General features: G+C 38.2%; 1 protein-coding gene across 4 annotated transcripts in view; it reads right to left on the bottom strand.

The window, feature by feature from the left end:
* sergef (secretion regulating guanine nucleotide exchange factor) overlaps positions 1-17,435 on the bottom strand; it is a 392,241-nt gene that overhangs the window by 339,960 nt on the left and 34,846 nt on the right. For all 4 annotated transcript variants that reach the window (XM_039753309.1, XM_039753318.1, XM_039753335.1 and 1 more), the window contains one exon: positions 7,826-7,984. In XM_039753309.1, coding sequence (XP_039609243.1) covers positions 7,826-7,984 — 159 coding nt within the window. The remainder of the gene's footprint in view (positions 1-7,825; positions 7,985-17,435) is intronic.

The following is a 17,435-nucleotide window of genomic DNA, read 5'->3' as shown; positions in this document are numbered from 1 at the left end:
CTTAGATAAAGCTGTCAGGGAAAGAGAAACTGTCTCCTTAAAAGCCCTCATAGGAACAAAGGCAAGTTCTTCAAAAGCATTTAGACACCCCCCAGAGGGAGGATCTGATTAACAATTAACTGTGCAAGGTCAAGAGAAAACCCCAGCTCAAAGTAGCTTTTTAAGTTATACTCTGCGCACACACACCAAATAAGATGGGCTAGTTGCAAATACGCATACATACAAACACATAATACACATCCTTATAAAAACTAGAACTTTTTGAAAAGTGGGACTTATGCAATGTAGATGTTGACCATCCATTTTATAAAAGTACTTCTGAAGCTACTGTGCCCTTATTTATCAAGCATTACAGAACTGCTCCTCAGAATTGCATTAAAAGTTTGACTAGGGTAAGAAGTTATCCTACAATCATACCAGCTGAAGCTAAACATGTTCTGGCCCCACCAGTACTTGGATGGGAGAGCACCTAGAAAAAGCTTGGGTTACTACTGGAAGGGCCTGACTCTCTGTGGTCGTAAAAGATCCCTGGGCATCCTTTAAGAGCAGGGTGTATCCCATTGTCCAAGCTAAATTGCCCAAAATGGCATTTTGGCCTCTTAATCACCCCCTGTCTCTAACTGGCTCTCTCTCTCTCACCACTTCACCACCAGCTAATGTGTGGTGAGGATACTGGTGCAAAAATGGCTGCTGTCACATTATCCAGGTGGTTGCTACACATTAGTGGTGGTTGAATGGCTCCCCACTCACTAAAACCACTTTGAGTAAAAAGTAAAGGTCTCTCAGAAAAGGAAATGAGCAGCAGTTATGAAGCATTCCACACCTAATCCCAGCTAGAAGAAGTTGAGAAAGAATGCCATCATGAATTTACACTACCCCTAGCTGCAAAATGGCACTCATTATAATGTTTTGTAGTTTTCTTATACTAATGCTAAACCTTCAGGACATACATAATAATAAATAATCAAAAAAGAAGGAGGAGCAGAAGTAGGAGTAAATTGTGCTAAGCTGCACGTAATTGTTGCCACTTTGCAATAACATCAAGAATATCATTGTAACAAGCACTAACATGGGAGAGCGAGATACACACACATAATTAGAGTAAAGCCTGATAATGGGCACATTTTCTTTAACCATAAATGATCCACAGCCATACTTTCAAAAGAATCACCTTCCCTCTGTTATGGCTATGGGGAAAGCCTCACAAAATAACAGGTATTGAAACTAGCCATAGCTATTCCTGCACTGCAGTGTCCCTGATCATCTTCCACAGCCCCATGCCATGATTCTCTCGGTGATCCCCAGTTATCTTCTGTGAAGCTATATTTATCCAGTGCCCCAGGAGTTTCTACTTGTCTTCATGAACCACTGTGGGCTTGTCAAGTGTAACATAAATGTGCCAGGGGTACATAGAATGTAGAGCTCAGTATACCTGCGTTAACATTTCGCTGTCGATCACTCATTTGGCTCCACCTATCTTCTGTGTAATATGCTCGCTACTATAATATAGTATACATGCATGACAAGTTGTGTGTTGATACAAATAAATCCCTTGTGATTCACACTTGTGTGCTAATCCACATTTGAGGCAATAATCTACTGTTTGTTCTGTCAAACAATTTGCATGAATACAGCTTGTTTTAACAATGAGTGAGGATGTAATGAATAAATTCCTGCATAAATTTACTTATGCATTGGGCATTCAAAGTTTTGTGCAAAATTCAAGAAACGGTTTGTTTTGACATACCTGTTACTAATGTAAAGTTGCATTTTCCCTGTGGCCAAAAAATAGTGCTACAAACACTTTCATTTTTGGCTGACAGAGCATGACATCCTCCTACAGATGAAGCAAGCACGTTACATACAAGATTAGTTACACATATTGGTCTCTTTCTGTCAAAATATCTTCTTATAGATTCACTGCTGTCCAGTGTTTCCAAAAGATTTATACTTTTCCAGGATATGAATGCCAATCTCTGCCTGAATGCCATTTTTTGACAGCTTCTAGTGAGTTTGGGCAGCTCTGGAGCTCTCCTAAATTTTGGTGAATAGTTTCTTAAATTATAAAAATTGATAAAATACTTTTACTGCTAGGAGTAGGATCAAATTTGTATCACTCTGAGATTTTTGAGTAGGTTAGGACCATTTTCTACTCTAAGACACTTGATAAATATGAGCACTGATCTCCAAAGCACCAACAGAACAACGATAGACAGATAGACGGATATTTTTTGCAAGCATGTAAAACTGGGGGTGTTTCACTTTTATTTCACTTTTAAAAACAATAGAACATTAGAACAGCTGTCGTAAGAATAAGCCATTCAGCCTAAAATCTTTGTAATAATTTATTGAAGTATTAATATGCAACAGTATAAAAAATAGACTTGCTTGTTAGTGTTGGGCTGTAAGACTTAGGCAATATTTAGCTTGGAAGCTGAATGACAACTATGAATGCTCTGATCAATGGGGCGATTTTCACAGACAACCTTTTCTGCCACTGCTTTTCTAAGCTTTAGTTGCAGTGCTCCTTTACGCAAGGTAATATTTGAGCAAGTGTTTTTTTTGTTTGTTTTTTTAGCAGCAAATTACCTGAAAGTGAAAACTAAGAACAGCGAGTCAAGGCTTGTTTTACATAAGAGCAAGAGTTGACTGAAATATTAGCATTTATGTTAAAGAAAGTGGAGTAATAAACTGAGAAAAAGGAATCAGAAAAGCTGTCCTGTGCAATGAGACAAACAGCAAGAAAAGCTACTTTAATGAATTCAGACCTTTTTATTTTGTCCTTTAAATTAAAACAGACACAGTTTAAGTTTGGACAGCAAGCTTGTTTCAAGTGCAGCAGCTTAAGTTTTTAATTGGAAAAAGTAGTATGGTGTTGTACCGTGTTAGCTATTATGGATACAGTGAGAAGTCAAGCAAAATGACCCCTGGCTAACTGAACAGATTACAATATGCAAGCTTCCAATTGTTTCATTAAAAAATGCACCATTTCAGTAAAATATTTAATTTTTTGAAGTAAAAACTTATTTTATCTATTTAAATAGAAAAAAATAAATTGGTCAAAGCAGTACCTTATTCAAGAACCCATACCCCTGAGTCCAAACATGGAAGCAACGCAAGTATAACTGTCTATCTTTTTTTTTTCTTTTTAAATGACTCATACAAAGTAAATGACCTACCGGGACACTTTTAGCTTTTCAGTGAAACATGTCTGATGGAGAAACAGACTGAATACGTTGACTAATACATTTTTAGATACAACTTTTGAAAATATGCTTTTTCCACCTAATATTAGAGAGCAAAAATAAGGCAAAAGTAAAATTAAATACATTAATTAACTTAAAGTTAATAATTTAAGTTGTGCTTTTGTTTTTCTAGGTTTAAGATTTTTTGTTTTAGTTTATCAACATTTTTTTGAGTTTATCAACATTTTTTAATTTTAGTTTTATTTAGTTTTTATTTCTTTTATGCCATTTTCTAATTTTAGTTTTTCATTCTTTTTTGTTTTAATTTAGTTTTAGTATTTCACCAATTAACGTAGTTTTTCTTAACATTTTATTATCTATGTATTACTTATAAAAATGTCCACAAAGAAATAATTTTGCAAGTGTAAAAACACAGTATTCTTTATAGTTGTCAATTTGTATATTATTCATGTCCACTTAATACATACAATATTACTGTCTGTGACAATATTTAATATCCTGCATAATCAAAAATGCAAGAATCAAACTAACAAGTGTGCGCTAATATCATGTTACTTTAAACTGCAACACATTTAAGCAAATGGTTATTAATTTCAAAAAAACTTTTTTTTATTTTTGAGATCCCTTTTGTGAACACGGATATCACCATATACATGTGTTTTTATCAGAATTTTTACTGTGCTTATTTTTTTAAAAATTGTTTAGATCACTATTTGACCCATGTTAATAGCAATAATTACAGAAACAGAAATTAAAGTTTGTCCATGTATATACTGCATTTCCAAAACCACACCAACTTACATTAAATTATAGCAACACCTCAGATCATTCACTTAATAAGCAACATGTAAAACCCGAGTAGCTCCCTTTTAGCCTAAACTGGGAAGATGTAATTTTAACACCATACAGGTATGTAGGAATAAAGATATTCTGGCAATTGAGAGACCTTAATGACACACTTCTGACATACAGCTATTAAACAATATCTGAAGTTATACACACTCAGTCCACATGCTCATGGGGAGAAGATGCAAACTTCATACAGACATTGACCAGGTGAGCAATCAAACCTGAACTAATGATGCTGTGTAACAATAATAATAATAATAATACATTTTATTGATATAGTACCTTTCAAATGCTCAAAACGCTTCACAAATAATCAAAGGAATACAATAGAATTAAAAGCAAAGATGACATTGATAACACAGGATGCAAACTAATATCAAACACTAATAAATATTTGAAAGTCAGTGTTTTGAATTAGATTAAGAAACAACCAGAAAAAAAAGAAAGCCATGAACAAATAAGACAATTTTAGTATACTTGCTAGGAATATAGATGTTGATGTTACAATCACCTATGATGATTAGGATAAGGAACAATGAATAAGATAAGAGTGGATTTCATTAACAGTTGTATAGGCATGAGCTTGTTACATATTGACCATACAATTGTTTTTCATTTGACAGACCTCTGAGCAGATGTAAAGTAAACACTCAGACTGGAAATCTCCTGTTAAAATCATTGCAATACTTCATCATACTAAATATGTTAAAATAAATGCAGTCCATCCATTTGCTATCGATGAAGCATTTCACATTGAGAAGTTCATCATGATAGTGTGATAAGAACTGTAACCACATTTTTTTCCAGTCTGAATACAAACTGAATTTAATGCATGGAGATGGTTATTCAAACTTGAAAACTCCTCCATGTCTCTAAATTTCTAACTATTTATCTGTAGTTGCCAAAGTAACATGTGGCATATTTTAATTTAGGCACCTTTTAATTGAAGTTTAGTGAAAGCTGCATGCCATTCGCTGTCAGCGGCACATCAGTGACTGATGGTCAAATATGGCCAATAAAATCCAGAGTAAGTCGTTCACAAGTGATGAAGCTTTGGTACTCACTCTCAGTTCTAGAAGGGAAAGCTAATTGATGGATGAAAATACCAATGAAATCCACAGTTTCTGACACCTGCAGTGAGGTATATTTGCCCATGTGCATAAATCAATGCTAGCTAAATTTATGACTACACTATTTTCAATAATATATAATAAATATGCCAGCAACTGTACACTCACATAGACTAGAGTGGTGAAAAACTGAATTAAAATGACAAAAAAACTAGTTTTGTTTTTATTTTCCCTTTTTCGTTTAGTTTTCAGACAGGTTTTCATTTCAGTTTTAGTTAGTTTTTAGCCACAAGGAAAGTGGCAAGCACTTCTTAAGTAAATACTTTTTCACAAAGCATCTGTAGACTGCTCATTTTTTACCCTCTTCTATCCTAGATTTAGAGGCCTTATCAAATGAAACCCTGCTAATGCTTTACAAAAACCATGATAATAAATTGGTTTTTCTGTTATTATAATTTGTAAACTTTGTATTTTCCTGTACTCAAGTGCACATTATGTGTATTGATTTTCTTGAAGGTTGATGCAAGGGTAAATACTTTTACCTCCTAGCTTGAGCCTTATGTTTAAATCTTGGCCAGCATAATGTCTGTGTTGAACTTATTATTCATTTTTGTACATTTTGTGCTGTCAGTGTAATTTGTTTTTACACTTATTATAATGGAATTCTGGCGATGCAGTTTTGTTCTTTTATTGGAATTCGCTCCACTATTTTAGCTCTTTGTATGACCATATTGCTTATTACAGTCACTATGCTGTTTGCTGGTTGTATGATACACAAGTAATGTAATGTTTTGTGTATTCATGGCTGCCTAAAAAAGATGGCAACTTCTGACATCTTTGAATTTGATCTATTTGTTTTTGCTACTCTATCTCACACTCTTTAGTGTTAAAGAAAACAAAGACTCTTCCAAGAAGACATTACCCTAAGATCTTTTACTAGTATTAGGCTTTTGACAATCATTATTTTGATTCTTTCAGTTTTCTGACTCTCTTACCAAACAGACAGACAGACAGGCACTTTATTAATCCCAAGGGGAAGTTCACATACTCCAGCAGCACCATACTGATAAAAAACAAAATGTAAAATTAAAGAGTGATAAAAATGCAGGTATAACAGACAATAACTTGGTATAATGTTAACGTTTACCCCTCCCGGGTGGAATTGAAGATAGTGAGGGAGGAACGATCTCCTCAGTCTGTCAGTGTGTCTGTGGAGCAGACATGACTTTGTCTGTTCCTTCTGTCAGCATTGCTTGGGTATAAAGGTCAACGTCACATGCTCCCTAATTGTCAAACTTTCTGGATACAGTCAAAACTTTTTCTTGTTTCTTAAAAAAGATTAATTTTAGACAGGATCTGCATGACTCAGCTTTATACTTTGCTTAATACATATAAGCTCCAGTCCCAGCAACAATGAATTGTACTATGGGTTACACATACTCAATTTAAAAGCGTCTTTTTCTTTTTTTTTTTTAAACTGAGGATTGCTGCTTATATTGAAGCTTGGGTAATACCAGTCTTGTCCATGTTTCGTTTTTGTAAACTGCTACTTAAGGATTTAGGTGAATTCAAACTCAATAATCTATTCAGCAAACAATTTACAGTATCAATAATCAGGTTTTATGTCAACTTCAGGTGTTACGTAAAAGCTAATATTTTTAAAGAGCGCAAAATGTTGAAAAATTTAATTTGATATGGCTCCAATTACAATTGTAGGTATTTCAACAATATTACTCCTTGACGATGAATAAATTAAATTACTGTATATAGCTCTTAATTTTAAAGACATTTAATTTTACTATGGTAGTTACGAAAACTATGGAAGCTATAATATGAAAATTATAAATTATAATACACAATTTGTGTGTTTGAAATACATTCTAATTTTCAGTAATTTATTTATCAACTAGTGAATTGAGCTGTGTCACCTTCACATTCTCATTCATCTATGAATAATTACTATTTAAAATCAGGTATTTTATTAAATCTAGCATCAAGTCTTTTCATTTATCTATAAATACTATATATTTGACAATCCAATGCAAGTTGGATAAACCTAATGACTTTACAAACATTGTATATTGTGATAATTCTTTCAAATCCACCTAATTTAAAGAATGCCATGCATAATTATTACTTAACCAATAAGACTATTTGCTGTAATAGCTGTGAGAGATGGGTCAATGGTGGGAGGGCATGAAAAATACAAAATACAGCCATGATTTGATCAAATACTACAAACCACTGAGCAGATATCTGCCAGACTAAAGACAAAACCTCAAAGCAACAGTTTTACATTGACAGGCCAAAAGTGTATCTTCCAACACGAACACTGAAAGCTTTTTCAAAAGGCCAGCTTTCAGTAAAAATTTTTGTATCATACTCAGTCTAATGAATTTCAAAGGAATTGCTGTACGAAGGCAAGCAAATGACACCTTTAATTGGCTAACTAAAAAGATTACAATATGCAAGCTTTCGAGGCAACTAAGACCCATTCTTCAGGCAAGATGTATTTACTCTGATATAAAACAAAAATCTACCTGATTATTTTCACAATTTTAGATGGTGTTTATCTAAAGCGTCGAATTGGTTGATATGTAGGCTTACATAAGGTGTTCTGCCTTAAACCATACACCCATAAGTAAATGGTGAGAAAAGCATTTTTCTGTAAACATATTAAAACAAACAATTTCACATTACCTGTTCTAGCAACAATGTGTGTCCAGCCACTTCGCACTAAAGTTATTTTCTCTCCTTCAAAATGGTGAGGTTGGATAAAAAAGGGTAAGGGAAGGAAATCATCTGAGCTTAGCAACTGTCCATATTTGTTACTGCCCCAGACAAATAGCCAACCCTGATCTGTTAACAAGAAAGGAAAAGAAAATATTAAATTTAACAATGGAAAGGTTTGAATGGCTGAGTGATTTTTCTGGCAAAAGATAACATACCACTCTTTTCAATTGCTCCAGAGTAAAAGAATCAAGCTAATATCCTTGCACATCAGCAGATGGCAGTGTTATATGCATAAAATAAGCTACCTGTTTTTAGAAAGCTTGAACATTTCCCTCTCGATGTTTATTGAATCTCATCTTAGAAATGGTAAATTATGAGATACTGGAAATAACGATTTTCCATATTTGCAAAGGTGTCTATGACATTAAAACAGCAAACTGGTCAGAACATACATCATGTGATAAGGATACTTCTGTTTTTTTAGTAATCTTAAATGTTATTTTTTTGTTTGTTTAACAACACCTGTCAACATTTAACCAATTGTTATTTTTAGTCTAAAAAATTTAAATACAAAGAGGACTGTTTCATTTACTGTATGTTAGGTAGAATGCCCAGAGGGGACTGGGCGGTCCCATGGCCTGGAACCCCTGCAGCTTTTATTTTTTCTCTCCAGCCGTCTGGAGTTTTTTTTTTTTTGTTTTTTCTGTAATCCCTGGCCATCGGACCTTACTCTTATTCTATGTTAATCAGTGTTGTCTTATTCTAATTCTTACTTTGTCTTTTATTTCTCTTTTCTTCATCACGTAAAGCACTTTGAGCTACATCATTTGTATGAAAATGTGCTATATAAATAAATGTGGTTGTTGTTTGCTTTTAAGATGGGGCTTGCTGTTGTATTCTTCTGGAAACTATTAGTTAAGATACAAAGAATAATCTGGCAAAGCAACTAATCCCTAAGTAACTAATATACGTAACAAAATGTTATTTTCAGTTCATTCAAAGCTGAAAAAAATCTAGAAAACAGAGTGTCTAAATTAGGCTGAGGAAACTGGATGCGTTTTCAAAGGAATGTAAAAAGTCACAAAATGAAGAGACCGGCCAATTACATGGAAACCTACAATAACTACCCTAAATTAAATAGTGTTTTGCGAAGGTGTCGCCTGGGTTGAATTCGTTATATATATTAGTGCTGGGCAGCAATTAAAATTTTTAATCGTGATTAATCACATGATTGTCTGTGATTAATCATGATTAATCGTAGACAACCATAATCACATTGTTATATGCAAAATTCAATAATGAACTCAAGAGTATTGTATTGTGTGTATTTGGTTTTCAAACACTTTAAACAAATAAGGTGCTTTTTAACAACAGTATTCCCTTTACATAGTAGTAGTTAAAATATTTCTTGTAAATCTCAACTTAAACATTAATGAAATCAACTATAAAAGCAAAGCTATTTGCCGCAGCCAGGGCATTAACGTTTTATCTAGCTTGTTATAGAAAAACAAGCTACCCTCAGAGTCCAGAGCCATGATCACAACATTATAACAGGGACCCTCCGAGCAACAGGAAGTTAACATTTCTAAATCGTTTTCTTTTTATCTGAACAAATACCAGCAGAAACATTTTCTTTTATCTGGGACCAGCATAAACAGTCTATGTTCAGTAGCAACCCTTTGAGGGCTAATATTTTTTCCAAAAAACTCAGTTTTCTGAAAAGCGCACAAAGTAATGGATGGTTTCACACATAAATTAACATAAAACATCTGTTGCTGCCTGTTGTGCCTGCTGTTGACGCCTGCTGCACAGGGGATGGCTTGACGGCCAGCAGGAATGCACGGTTGACTGGTCGCTTGGCTGTCTTTGTGAGACAGGTACACGGGGGTGGCAGTTGCAGTGTGACGCAATATGGTTTGTACCTCCTGTCATCGTAAATGTCCGCCCTCCCAGGCAAACGTTGCCATAGGTGCATCAGCTACACAAACGAGTAAGATTCAAGATTCAAGAGAGGTTGTTGTTTTGTCTGTATACTTTTAATTTAGTATATTATCCCCTCATATAGTCAGAAAGTGCTAAGTTGTAGAGCTTTTAGAATATGAAATGTGGTTTTATTGATTTACAATTTATGAAAAAAAAGGTTCATGATAAAGCAGTATAACTGGTAGCATGGAAGATCTACATGGTCAGGTGTTGCATATGATTAGGTCTGCTTGCCTACAATGCTCATGAACAACACTAGATTTCCAATTCAACTGGATAAGGCCAAATGATGACAGTTCAACGTGTGTACAGCATCATTAGACAAAATCAAGGATGGCACATTTATCACCAGTACAAAGAATGCAGTAAATTTACAAAGGTCTTAAATATCTGTTTGTAGGTGGTGAGTGTAATGCATTACCTGCCACACATCTTCACCCTGTCTATGTGACTTTTGGATGAAGATTGATATAAAATCCTAGAGCTTTCTTTACAATTTCTTTGGCATTGCTGCTTTCAGGGAGGATACTAAAGGCAAAGAAATAAAATCAATGCAGGTCTGACAGACTGCTAACACCATATTGAAGTTTTCTGCCATCTATAGAAATGTGGTGTTCTGCATTAGCGCTATGTGGTAGTTCAGACCTTCACCTGGTGATTCTGAGAAAGTGTACTTTATCCATGATATCTATTACTAAGCCTGTTATTGACTGCTCATCACTGCCAACCACTTCCAAATGGGTGTCACACTTGAGAAGTTCAGGGTGCTATCAAGTCAGTTTCAGAAATATATATTACCTTTACCCTGCAAAGACTAATAACCACTAAATGACTTGTACATAGAGACAACTTAAACATTGATGCAATCTGAGCAACATCTATCAAATTCCCACAATGTGAATGTCATGTGTTGTACAGTAATGAGGCATAATCAGCTATAGTTGGTTGACTCTGATCCACTACAGACAACGGAAGGATATGAGTAGGAGATCCTGTTATATACTGTATGACCTCTCATGACTGGAAATGTCTAATGCCATTTTCCTATGGGATGGTGTTATCTCTCAGGGATGTCTTTGTCATTTCAATAACATTTTCTGACCAGCATACAGTACCTCCCACTTATTTTTCCCATACAGCATGAATAAGAAACTCTTAACACCTGCATAACACCATGGTTAAAAGGTTTTTAACCCAGTACTAAAGTGTGTGCACATGGCCCCATTCTGAACCAATATGTAATATATTTACTCTGGATTTAGAATTATTTCTTACTCATGTCATCTGTTTTGTATAATACCTTTTGCAAATTAACAATTTCTGGATTTTTTCAATGTTCAGTTCACTAAGATTTGAATTTCCAAAACAGAGGATAACCTCATTTATGAAAGCAAAATCCATTTCTACACAATTACTAAAAAGTAGATGCAGAATTATATTATCCAAAAAATTCATTACTGCAGTATTTAAGGCCAGCAAAGCCAACCACATAAAGCATGAGACAAGCAATGTGCATCTGTTATTAAAAGTTCCTTAGCAATCTAGGCACTACTTATTTCCACAACAGACTGAATATGACACACAGAAGCTCAGAGTAACACCAACACTTGTAGCCACTTTTTTAATGAAACAGCCACAGTAGATTTTCTAAACATCAGATAATGAGACATGATGAGCTATTAAGCTATGCAAGAGTACTGTACACCAAACGGGTCTTTAGAATCAGTGGGCCTCAGTGGGTTTGTAAATTACCGAACACATTTGCAATTAAAACGTGATTTTACTAAAATCTAACACCACATTCACAAACCATAAGTAAAACTTTTTTTTCTTTATACACTGCATAGGTACATAAATACCAATCATTCATAAATTGTCAGGCATACATTGTGGATTCTGCAGCAATATCAGCCCATTCTGTGTCCAAAAGGTGACGAAAGCCATGTCTTCAATGGGTAACCCCTGCCCCCTATGGATATAAACAATAAGCCTATTTATACCTCTCAAATAAATACAATTTAATCTATATGAGAAATTGCTACTCTTACCGAGAAGCCAGCCGTCTTGCAGTTTCTTGTTCTGCCAACGGAGCTGTGCTGCAGAATGAAACTGTCGTGCACACTGTCAGGCCATTGGGCATAGATGTTAAGCAGCACACACTTTGCATCACATATAAGTTGCACGTTGATATAATAGAAGTGTTTTCTATTCATATATGCAAATGCACCATTGGAAGGAGCATACATGTGTGCAGTCTGCCACACCAATGACCCTGGGTAGGCCAGCTTGTAAAACCCTCAACTAACTTCCACTTACCTTTCCCCACCATGTGATAACTGGATGTAATTCCACATTAGTGTTAATATGCCATATGTACTCCAGGAAGCACGGGATCACAGATGGCTGAGAAATCCCAGACCTGTCTGCAATCACTTCCTGTTGTTGATCTTTTCATAATAGTGCATAAATTCACTAGAATGGGTCTGGGTAGAATAAAACAACTAATCCACTATTCATTGCTCTCTGCCAACACCTCAGTGCGATATCAGAATTTGTGTTCTCTCGTCAGTGTGCCCTGGGCCAAATCATTCAGTAGTGCAAGATCATTGTTATGTTCAATCAAATCCGGTTCAAACTGATGCGCTACTATAGGAACACAGACTCAATTAGGTACACGCCTGTGTGATGTGTTTAATGAGAAACAAAATAAGACACCTGTGTTGTTGAATAATCATCAAACTACACTGTAAAAAATTGCCAGGATTTCACAGGAGTTAATTGTAACTTTTCACAATAAAATACTGCATTCAGAAATGTTTTTTGTAATCACGGCAAGATACACCGTCTTCTGTCAAAAGACAGCAAATTATTGTAAAATTGTATTTGGAGAAGACCCTGTTGCATTATGGGATATTACATTCACAGAGAGTGGAAGGAAATGAGAATAAAATGGCGTTGTAGTGTACTTCGGCACGTGTTACTTTTACAAATGGTAATTAACTTAACATTCATTGGCTTTCCCCTTTACAATTTCTGTTTTGTTTTGTTAGAGAGGAAGTTAAGCGGTCATTTTAAAACTTTATACCTGGAGTGTATTAGAAACTTATATACTACACACTTTTAGTTTTCACTTTCTCATATTGTTTTAGTACATGCTGTTTCATTTAATTTCATTTTGTGCATTTCTCAATCTACTTTAAATCATGCCTTTCAATATATATTAAATCTAGAGTTTGTGTACAGCTTTAATTAGTGATTTTTTCATAAAATTTAAGTTCTACAATTTTCAGGCCATTTCAGTTTGTGCATTTTCATATTTTTTTTTGTGTCTTATCTTATAGCTTCTGGTCTGCGTTTTCATATTGTTCCAATGTAAGCTTTTTCATGTAGTTTTAGTTTTTCTAAACAGTTCTAATTTGTGCACTTTGAAAAAGTTGAGATATAAAAGTGAGTTTTGCTTACAACAGACCAGGAACCCCACTGGCATTGAAAATGCTTTAGAGTTTATTTTAGTTTTTATTTTGCAAAAAATCAATGCCTAGAAATTTTAGAAAATTAATAGGGTATCTTGAGGTGTGCTGGATGTGCTTGATTTTTATATAGCAGTAAATGTTCAGTATTCTATATGAAGACCTAGTTTAGTAGAACCAATGAGATGAATATGATGGCTCGGCTCAACTCAACTTGACCAAGAGTAAAAATGGCAGGTGCCAATGCTGGAACTCTGGTAGACAATACAGTATATTAACTTTCATTCTTGTATTCATACACTCTTAATTCCCCATGCAAACACAGAGTTCTCTGACTACTGAATTTTAGTAAAATACACATTGCTAAATCTAGAATTGTGGATCACTGGGGTCAAAGGATTTCCTTCTGGCATCATTTTTACTCTTCAATAAGAGATATACAGTATACACTGTACGTATATCCAGCATATGTTAAAGTTATGTATTACTGTATTTTATAGACATGTGCCACAGGCGCGGATGTTCAGAGGACAATGATGCTACCAAACATTCCCCGCTTGATTTTACCATGTAATGTTAACAACACGTATAGCTTATAATTTCAGCAACTATAGTAATATCTAAACTTGTATTACCTTCTCATACTGTATATGTTTTGAAGGTCTGTGTAGCTACCCTTTACTTTGCAAAGACCAGAAGAACAATGTGCAGACCTATGACTCTTTTTGCTTTTATAATTAACTAGCAAAATACTCGCTCTTTGCAGCGGCGAAATACTGCCTTAAAATTTTTATTAAGAAGAAAAGTAAACCTTTTTAAACTGAGGGAAAATATACCAATAATTATTTGTTAAGGATCTCTTTGTATGCCACGTTGTCAGATCGGCCCTCCGGTTGTAATATGACCAAGCTGTGCGCTGAGCTTACTCTTGAGCATGCAACGGACAGTTGGCCATGTGAAAAGCAATCTTGCCTCAAATCTCACAGCTTGGATTGCTGCTGTCATAATCGGTTTGAGTTTTATGGTTTGTTTCAATTACGACAGTATTTCCAGGACTTGTTGTGTTGAAGTGACATTCGGCATCTGTCAAGCGTTGTAAGCATACAACCGGTTTAATCAATAACTTCACATTCCAGCTTTTGAGAGTTTAAACATTCATAAACATCAAAGTGTCCACTACTCAAATCATCATCTGTGAATCTAAGATGTTTAAGAGGCATTGGCGGTTGTCCAAAGGTGTAAAATATATGGCCATTTCGGTACACTTCAAAACAGCAACCGAACAATTTAGCGGCAGCCATCAACTCACATGCAGAACCATAGGTGAAGGGCTTAAGCATTTCACTCTTATAGTGCTCCTGTGTAGTATCTCCTGTACCGTCATAAGTCCACACCTTGAACCTGTCCCAGTCATTCAATACATAAGACACATTGTTCCTCCGGATATCAAGAGTGAGCCTGATATGGCCGTCCAACATGTAACACAGAGAATGGAAAAGGCAGGCGCCATCTCCAGGCATGGAAACCACTCGGTAAGTGACAGTTCTTTGATCGATGGTGATCACCTCGATAGACATGTTAATGGGGGTACGGTTGGACCGATAAAGGAAATGGGTACCTGAACAACGTAAAGTAAGTCTAATATACCTATACAATAACTATAATCATAATAAACGAACAATAAAACAGCAGAGAAGTCGTGGATTAAATAAAAAGGCTGCAGTTATCAGCAGGGAGATGTGAATACTGTGGCGAAGCAAGGAAGGGAATGAAGAGGCCGGAGTGACGGACGGCCTTATATAGGCAGGCAGCCAACAACGTGGGAGGCGTGGGGATAGGGGACTCAACGCCGCCTCACAAGGCGACCGAGCTGCAGGCTATGGACGTATATATGTATGTAAGTAGGATTCAGTTAGCGTTGGGAACCCGCGTACCAAATTTCTTAAAGATGGGCCCATACGTAACAAAGACCATTGGAAAGTTCAATATGGCGGCCGACAGTGGCGTCATACCACTAAAATAAGTATGTACATCGGTTTCGGTTAGCGCAGGGAAGCCACCTACCAAATTTCATGAAGACGGGGCCATAAATAAGAAAGTTTAACATGGCGGACGTTGTCGACCGTTATGACCGTTACGCGTAGAATTTCTAAATGAAACCAGCATAACTTTTGTAAGTAAGCTGTAAGGAATGAGCCTGCCAAATTTCAGCCTTCTACCTACATGGGAAGTTGGAGAGTGACATTGGAAAGTTTAATATGGCGGCCGACATTGGCGTCATACCACCGAAATAAGTACTGTGGCAGTAGGGGGCAGTAGTGCACCCTTGAACCCTCAGGTACAACTCCGGAGACCAGGTAACAGTCCAAGACTCTTTTATTTTCTTTCAGTGCACCAAGCACCTTCCACACTCCTCACAAATCTCTTCAAATACACACAATAACCTCTCCTCCTCTCCCAGACACTTTGCTCCTCTCCCACCCAGCACAGCTCAGTGTCTGGACTGAGGCACCGTCCTTTTATAGGCCCCGACCCGGAGGTATTCCTGTCCCAGCAGTCTGTTATTCCTTCCGGGTCAGGGCAATCAGTCTATTACTTCAACCCGGAGCACGCCATACCTTCCTGTCACGTGACCGTGGACGTACTCCCGGTCATAAGGCACCACAGAGCCCATAAGTCCCCCACAGCGACTCCTGGTGGCCCCCAAGGTATCCAGCAGGGCTGTGTATAAACACCACAGAGTCCATAAGGCCCTGCTGGACCTCGGGCACGATCCCGCTGTCGGAGAGCTCCTCCTGTCGGCCTGGGGGTGCGGACCGGCCTGGGAAGCCGGCAGTCTTCCACAGTTCCCCCCCCTTAGTGACGACTTCTGGGGCGGAGCGTCTGGCCCGAGGGACGTCCTCCTCCAGGAGGGCGCGTCATCCGGCCTTGAATGCGTTGTCCCTGTCCTCGGCGAACCTTGGAGGGACGGTGTACTTCCTGTCTCCCCGGGGACAATAGCGCCTCTCGTGGCCCGGTCGCCGGCAATTATAGCACCGACGGAGTCCTCCTGGTTGTTCCCCTCTGCGGGACCAAAAACATCTCGGGAACTCCGTCAGCGTCGTCTCCGCCCCTTCACCTGCCAGGGAAGTCATCATGGCCGCCTGGCGGCCCTCAAACCTTCTTTCCATCCTGTTGGGAGACCCACCATTCCTTTTGGGGATCTCCCGCAATGTGGGGCTTGCGCCAGCCGGAGGCCCTCCATGGGAAGAGGAGAGCCTCTGTGCTGTCTGCACACCCGTTACCTTCCGCTTACTGGGAGTCGGCGTCATTTGCACCGTCCCGCACCGATGAACAGCACTATTCAGCTGCACCGGCACGAGCGGCGCATCCCCCGGCACTCCTACCACCGGCGCTACCCCGCACTTAAGACCGGTCGAGTCCTGGTGAGCCGTACTGCTCCGGAAAGCCACGCCACGCGCATGCCCCGGGCTGTTTGCTCCAGTCCCGACCATTCAGTCATCGTGCCCCAGTCTCTTGTCGGGAACACAGTGCTTTGGCACGCGCGCTACTCATTCTCAGCGGTGCCCGATCGCACTGTGTCCCCTTACTCTACGACACGGGAGGGACTCACCTGTACTCCGCGATCGATCATCTCCGAGCTTCCGGCAGCCGCTGCACAAAATCCTTCAGTGCCTTTACAGGTGCTGCTGCCGTCGCTCCTAGTTCCTCCACTCGTTCCTTTAGGTCTTCGACACCCTGCAAGAAACGGTGCAGGGGCTCGAGGTATTTCTCGAGACCCCGTAAGTCCAAACAGTTAGTTACTACGGCCGGCTGCATTTTCGCTTCCGCGTTGTGCTTACCTTCCGGCCGGGAACCAATGAGCACGTCGCCTCCAGGCACGTGTTCCGCTGGGTCGCGCAAAGGCTCCTGGGAGTTGGAGTCCTCAGAGGGACGGCTGGCTACTACAAGCCGGCTGCGATCTGCCTTCTCCTTTACGCGGCAGACTCGTCAGCCACAACCCGTCCCTCTTTGTCGGTGGCTTTTTGTTTCGGCGGCGCTTCGCCCGCCTTCCCCTCCCCTTCCAGGAGGCTCGGACCCGTTAGGGGACGACCGCCTCGCCGGCGGACTCCGGGTTTCCTCCA

The sequence above is a fragment of the Polypterus senegalus genome, chromosome 1, assembly GCF_016835505.1.
Source record: "Polypterus senegalus isolate Bchr_013 chromosome 1, ASM1683550v1, whole genome shotgun sequence".
NCBI classification, from domain to species: Eukaryota; Metazoa; Chordata; class Cladistia; order Polypteriformes; family Polypteridae; genus Polypterus; species Polypterus senegalus.
The sequence above is the reverse complement of the archived record's forward strand: the minus strand, read 5'-3'. Positions and strand labels throughout refer to the sequence as shown.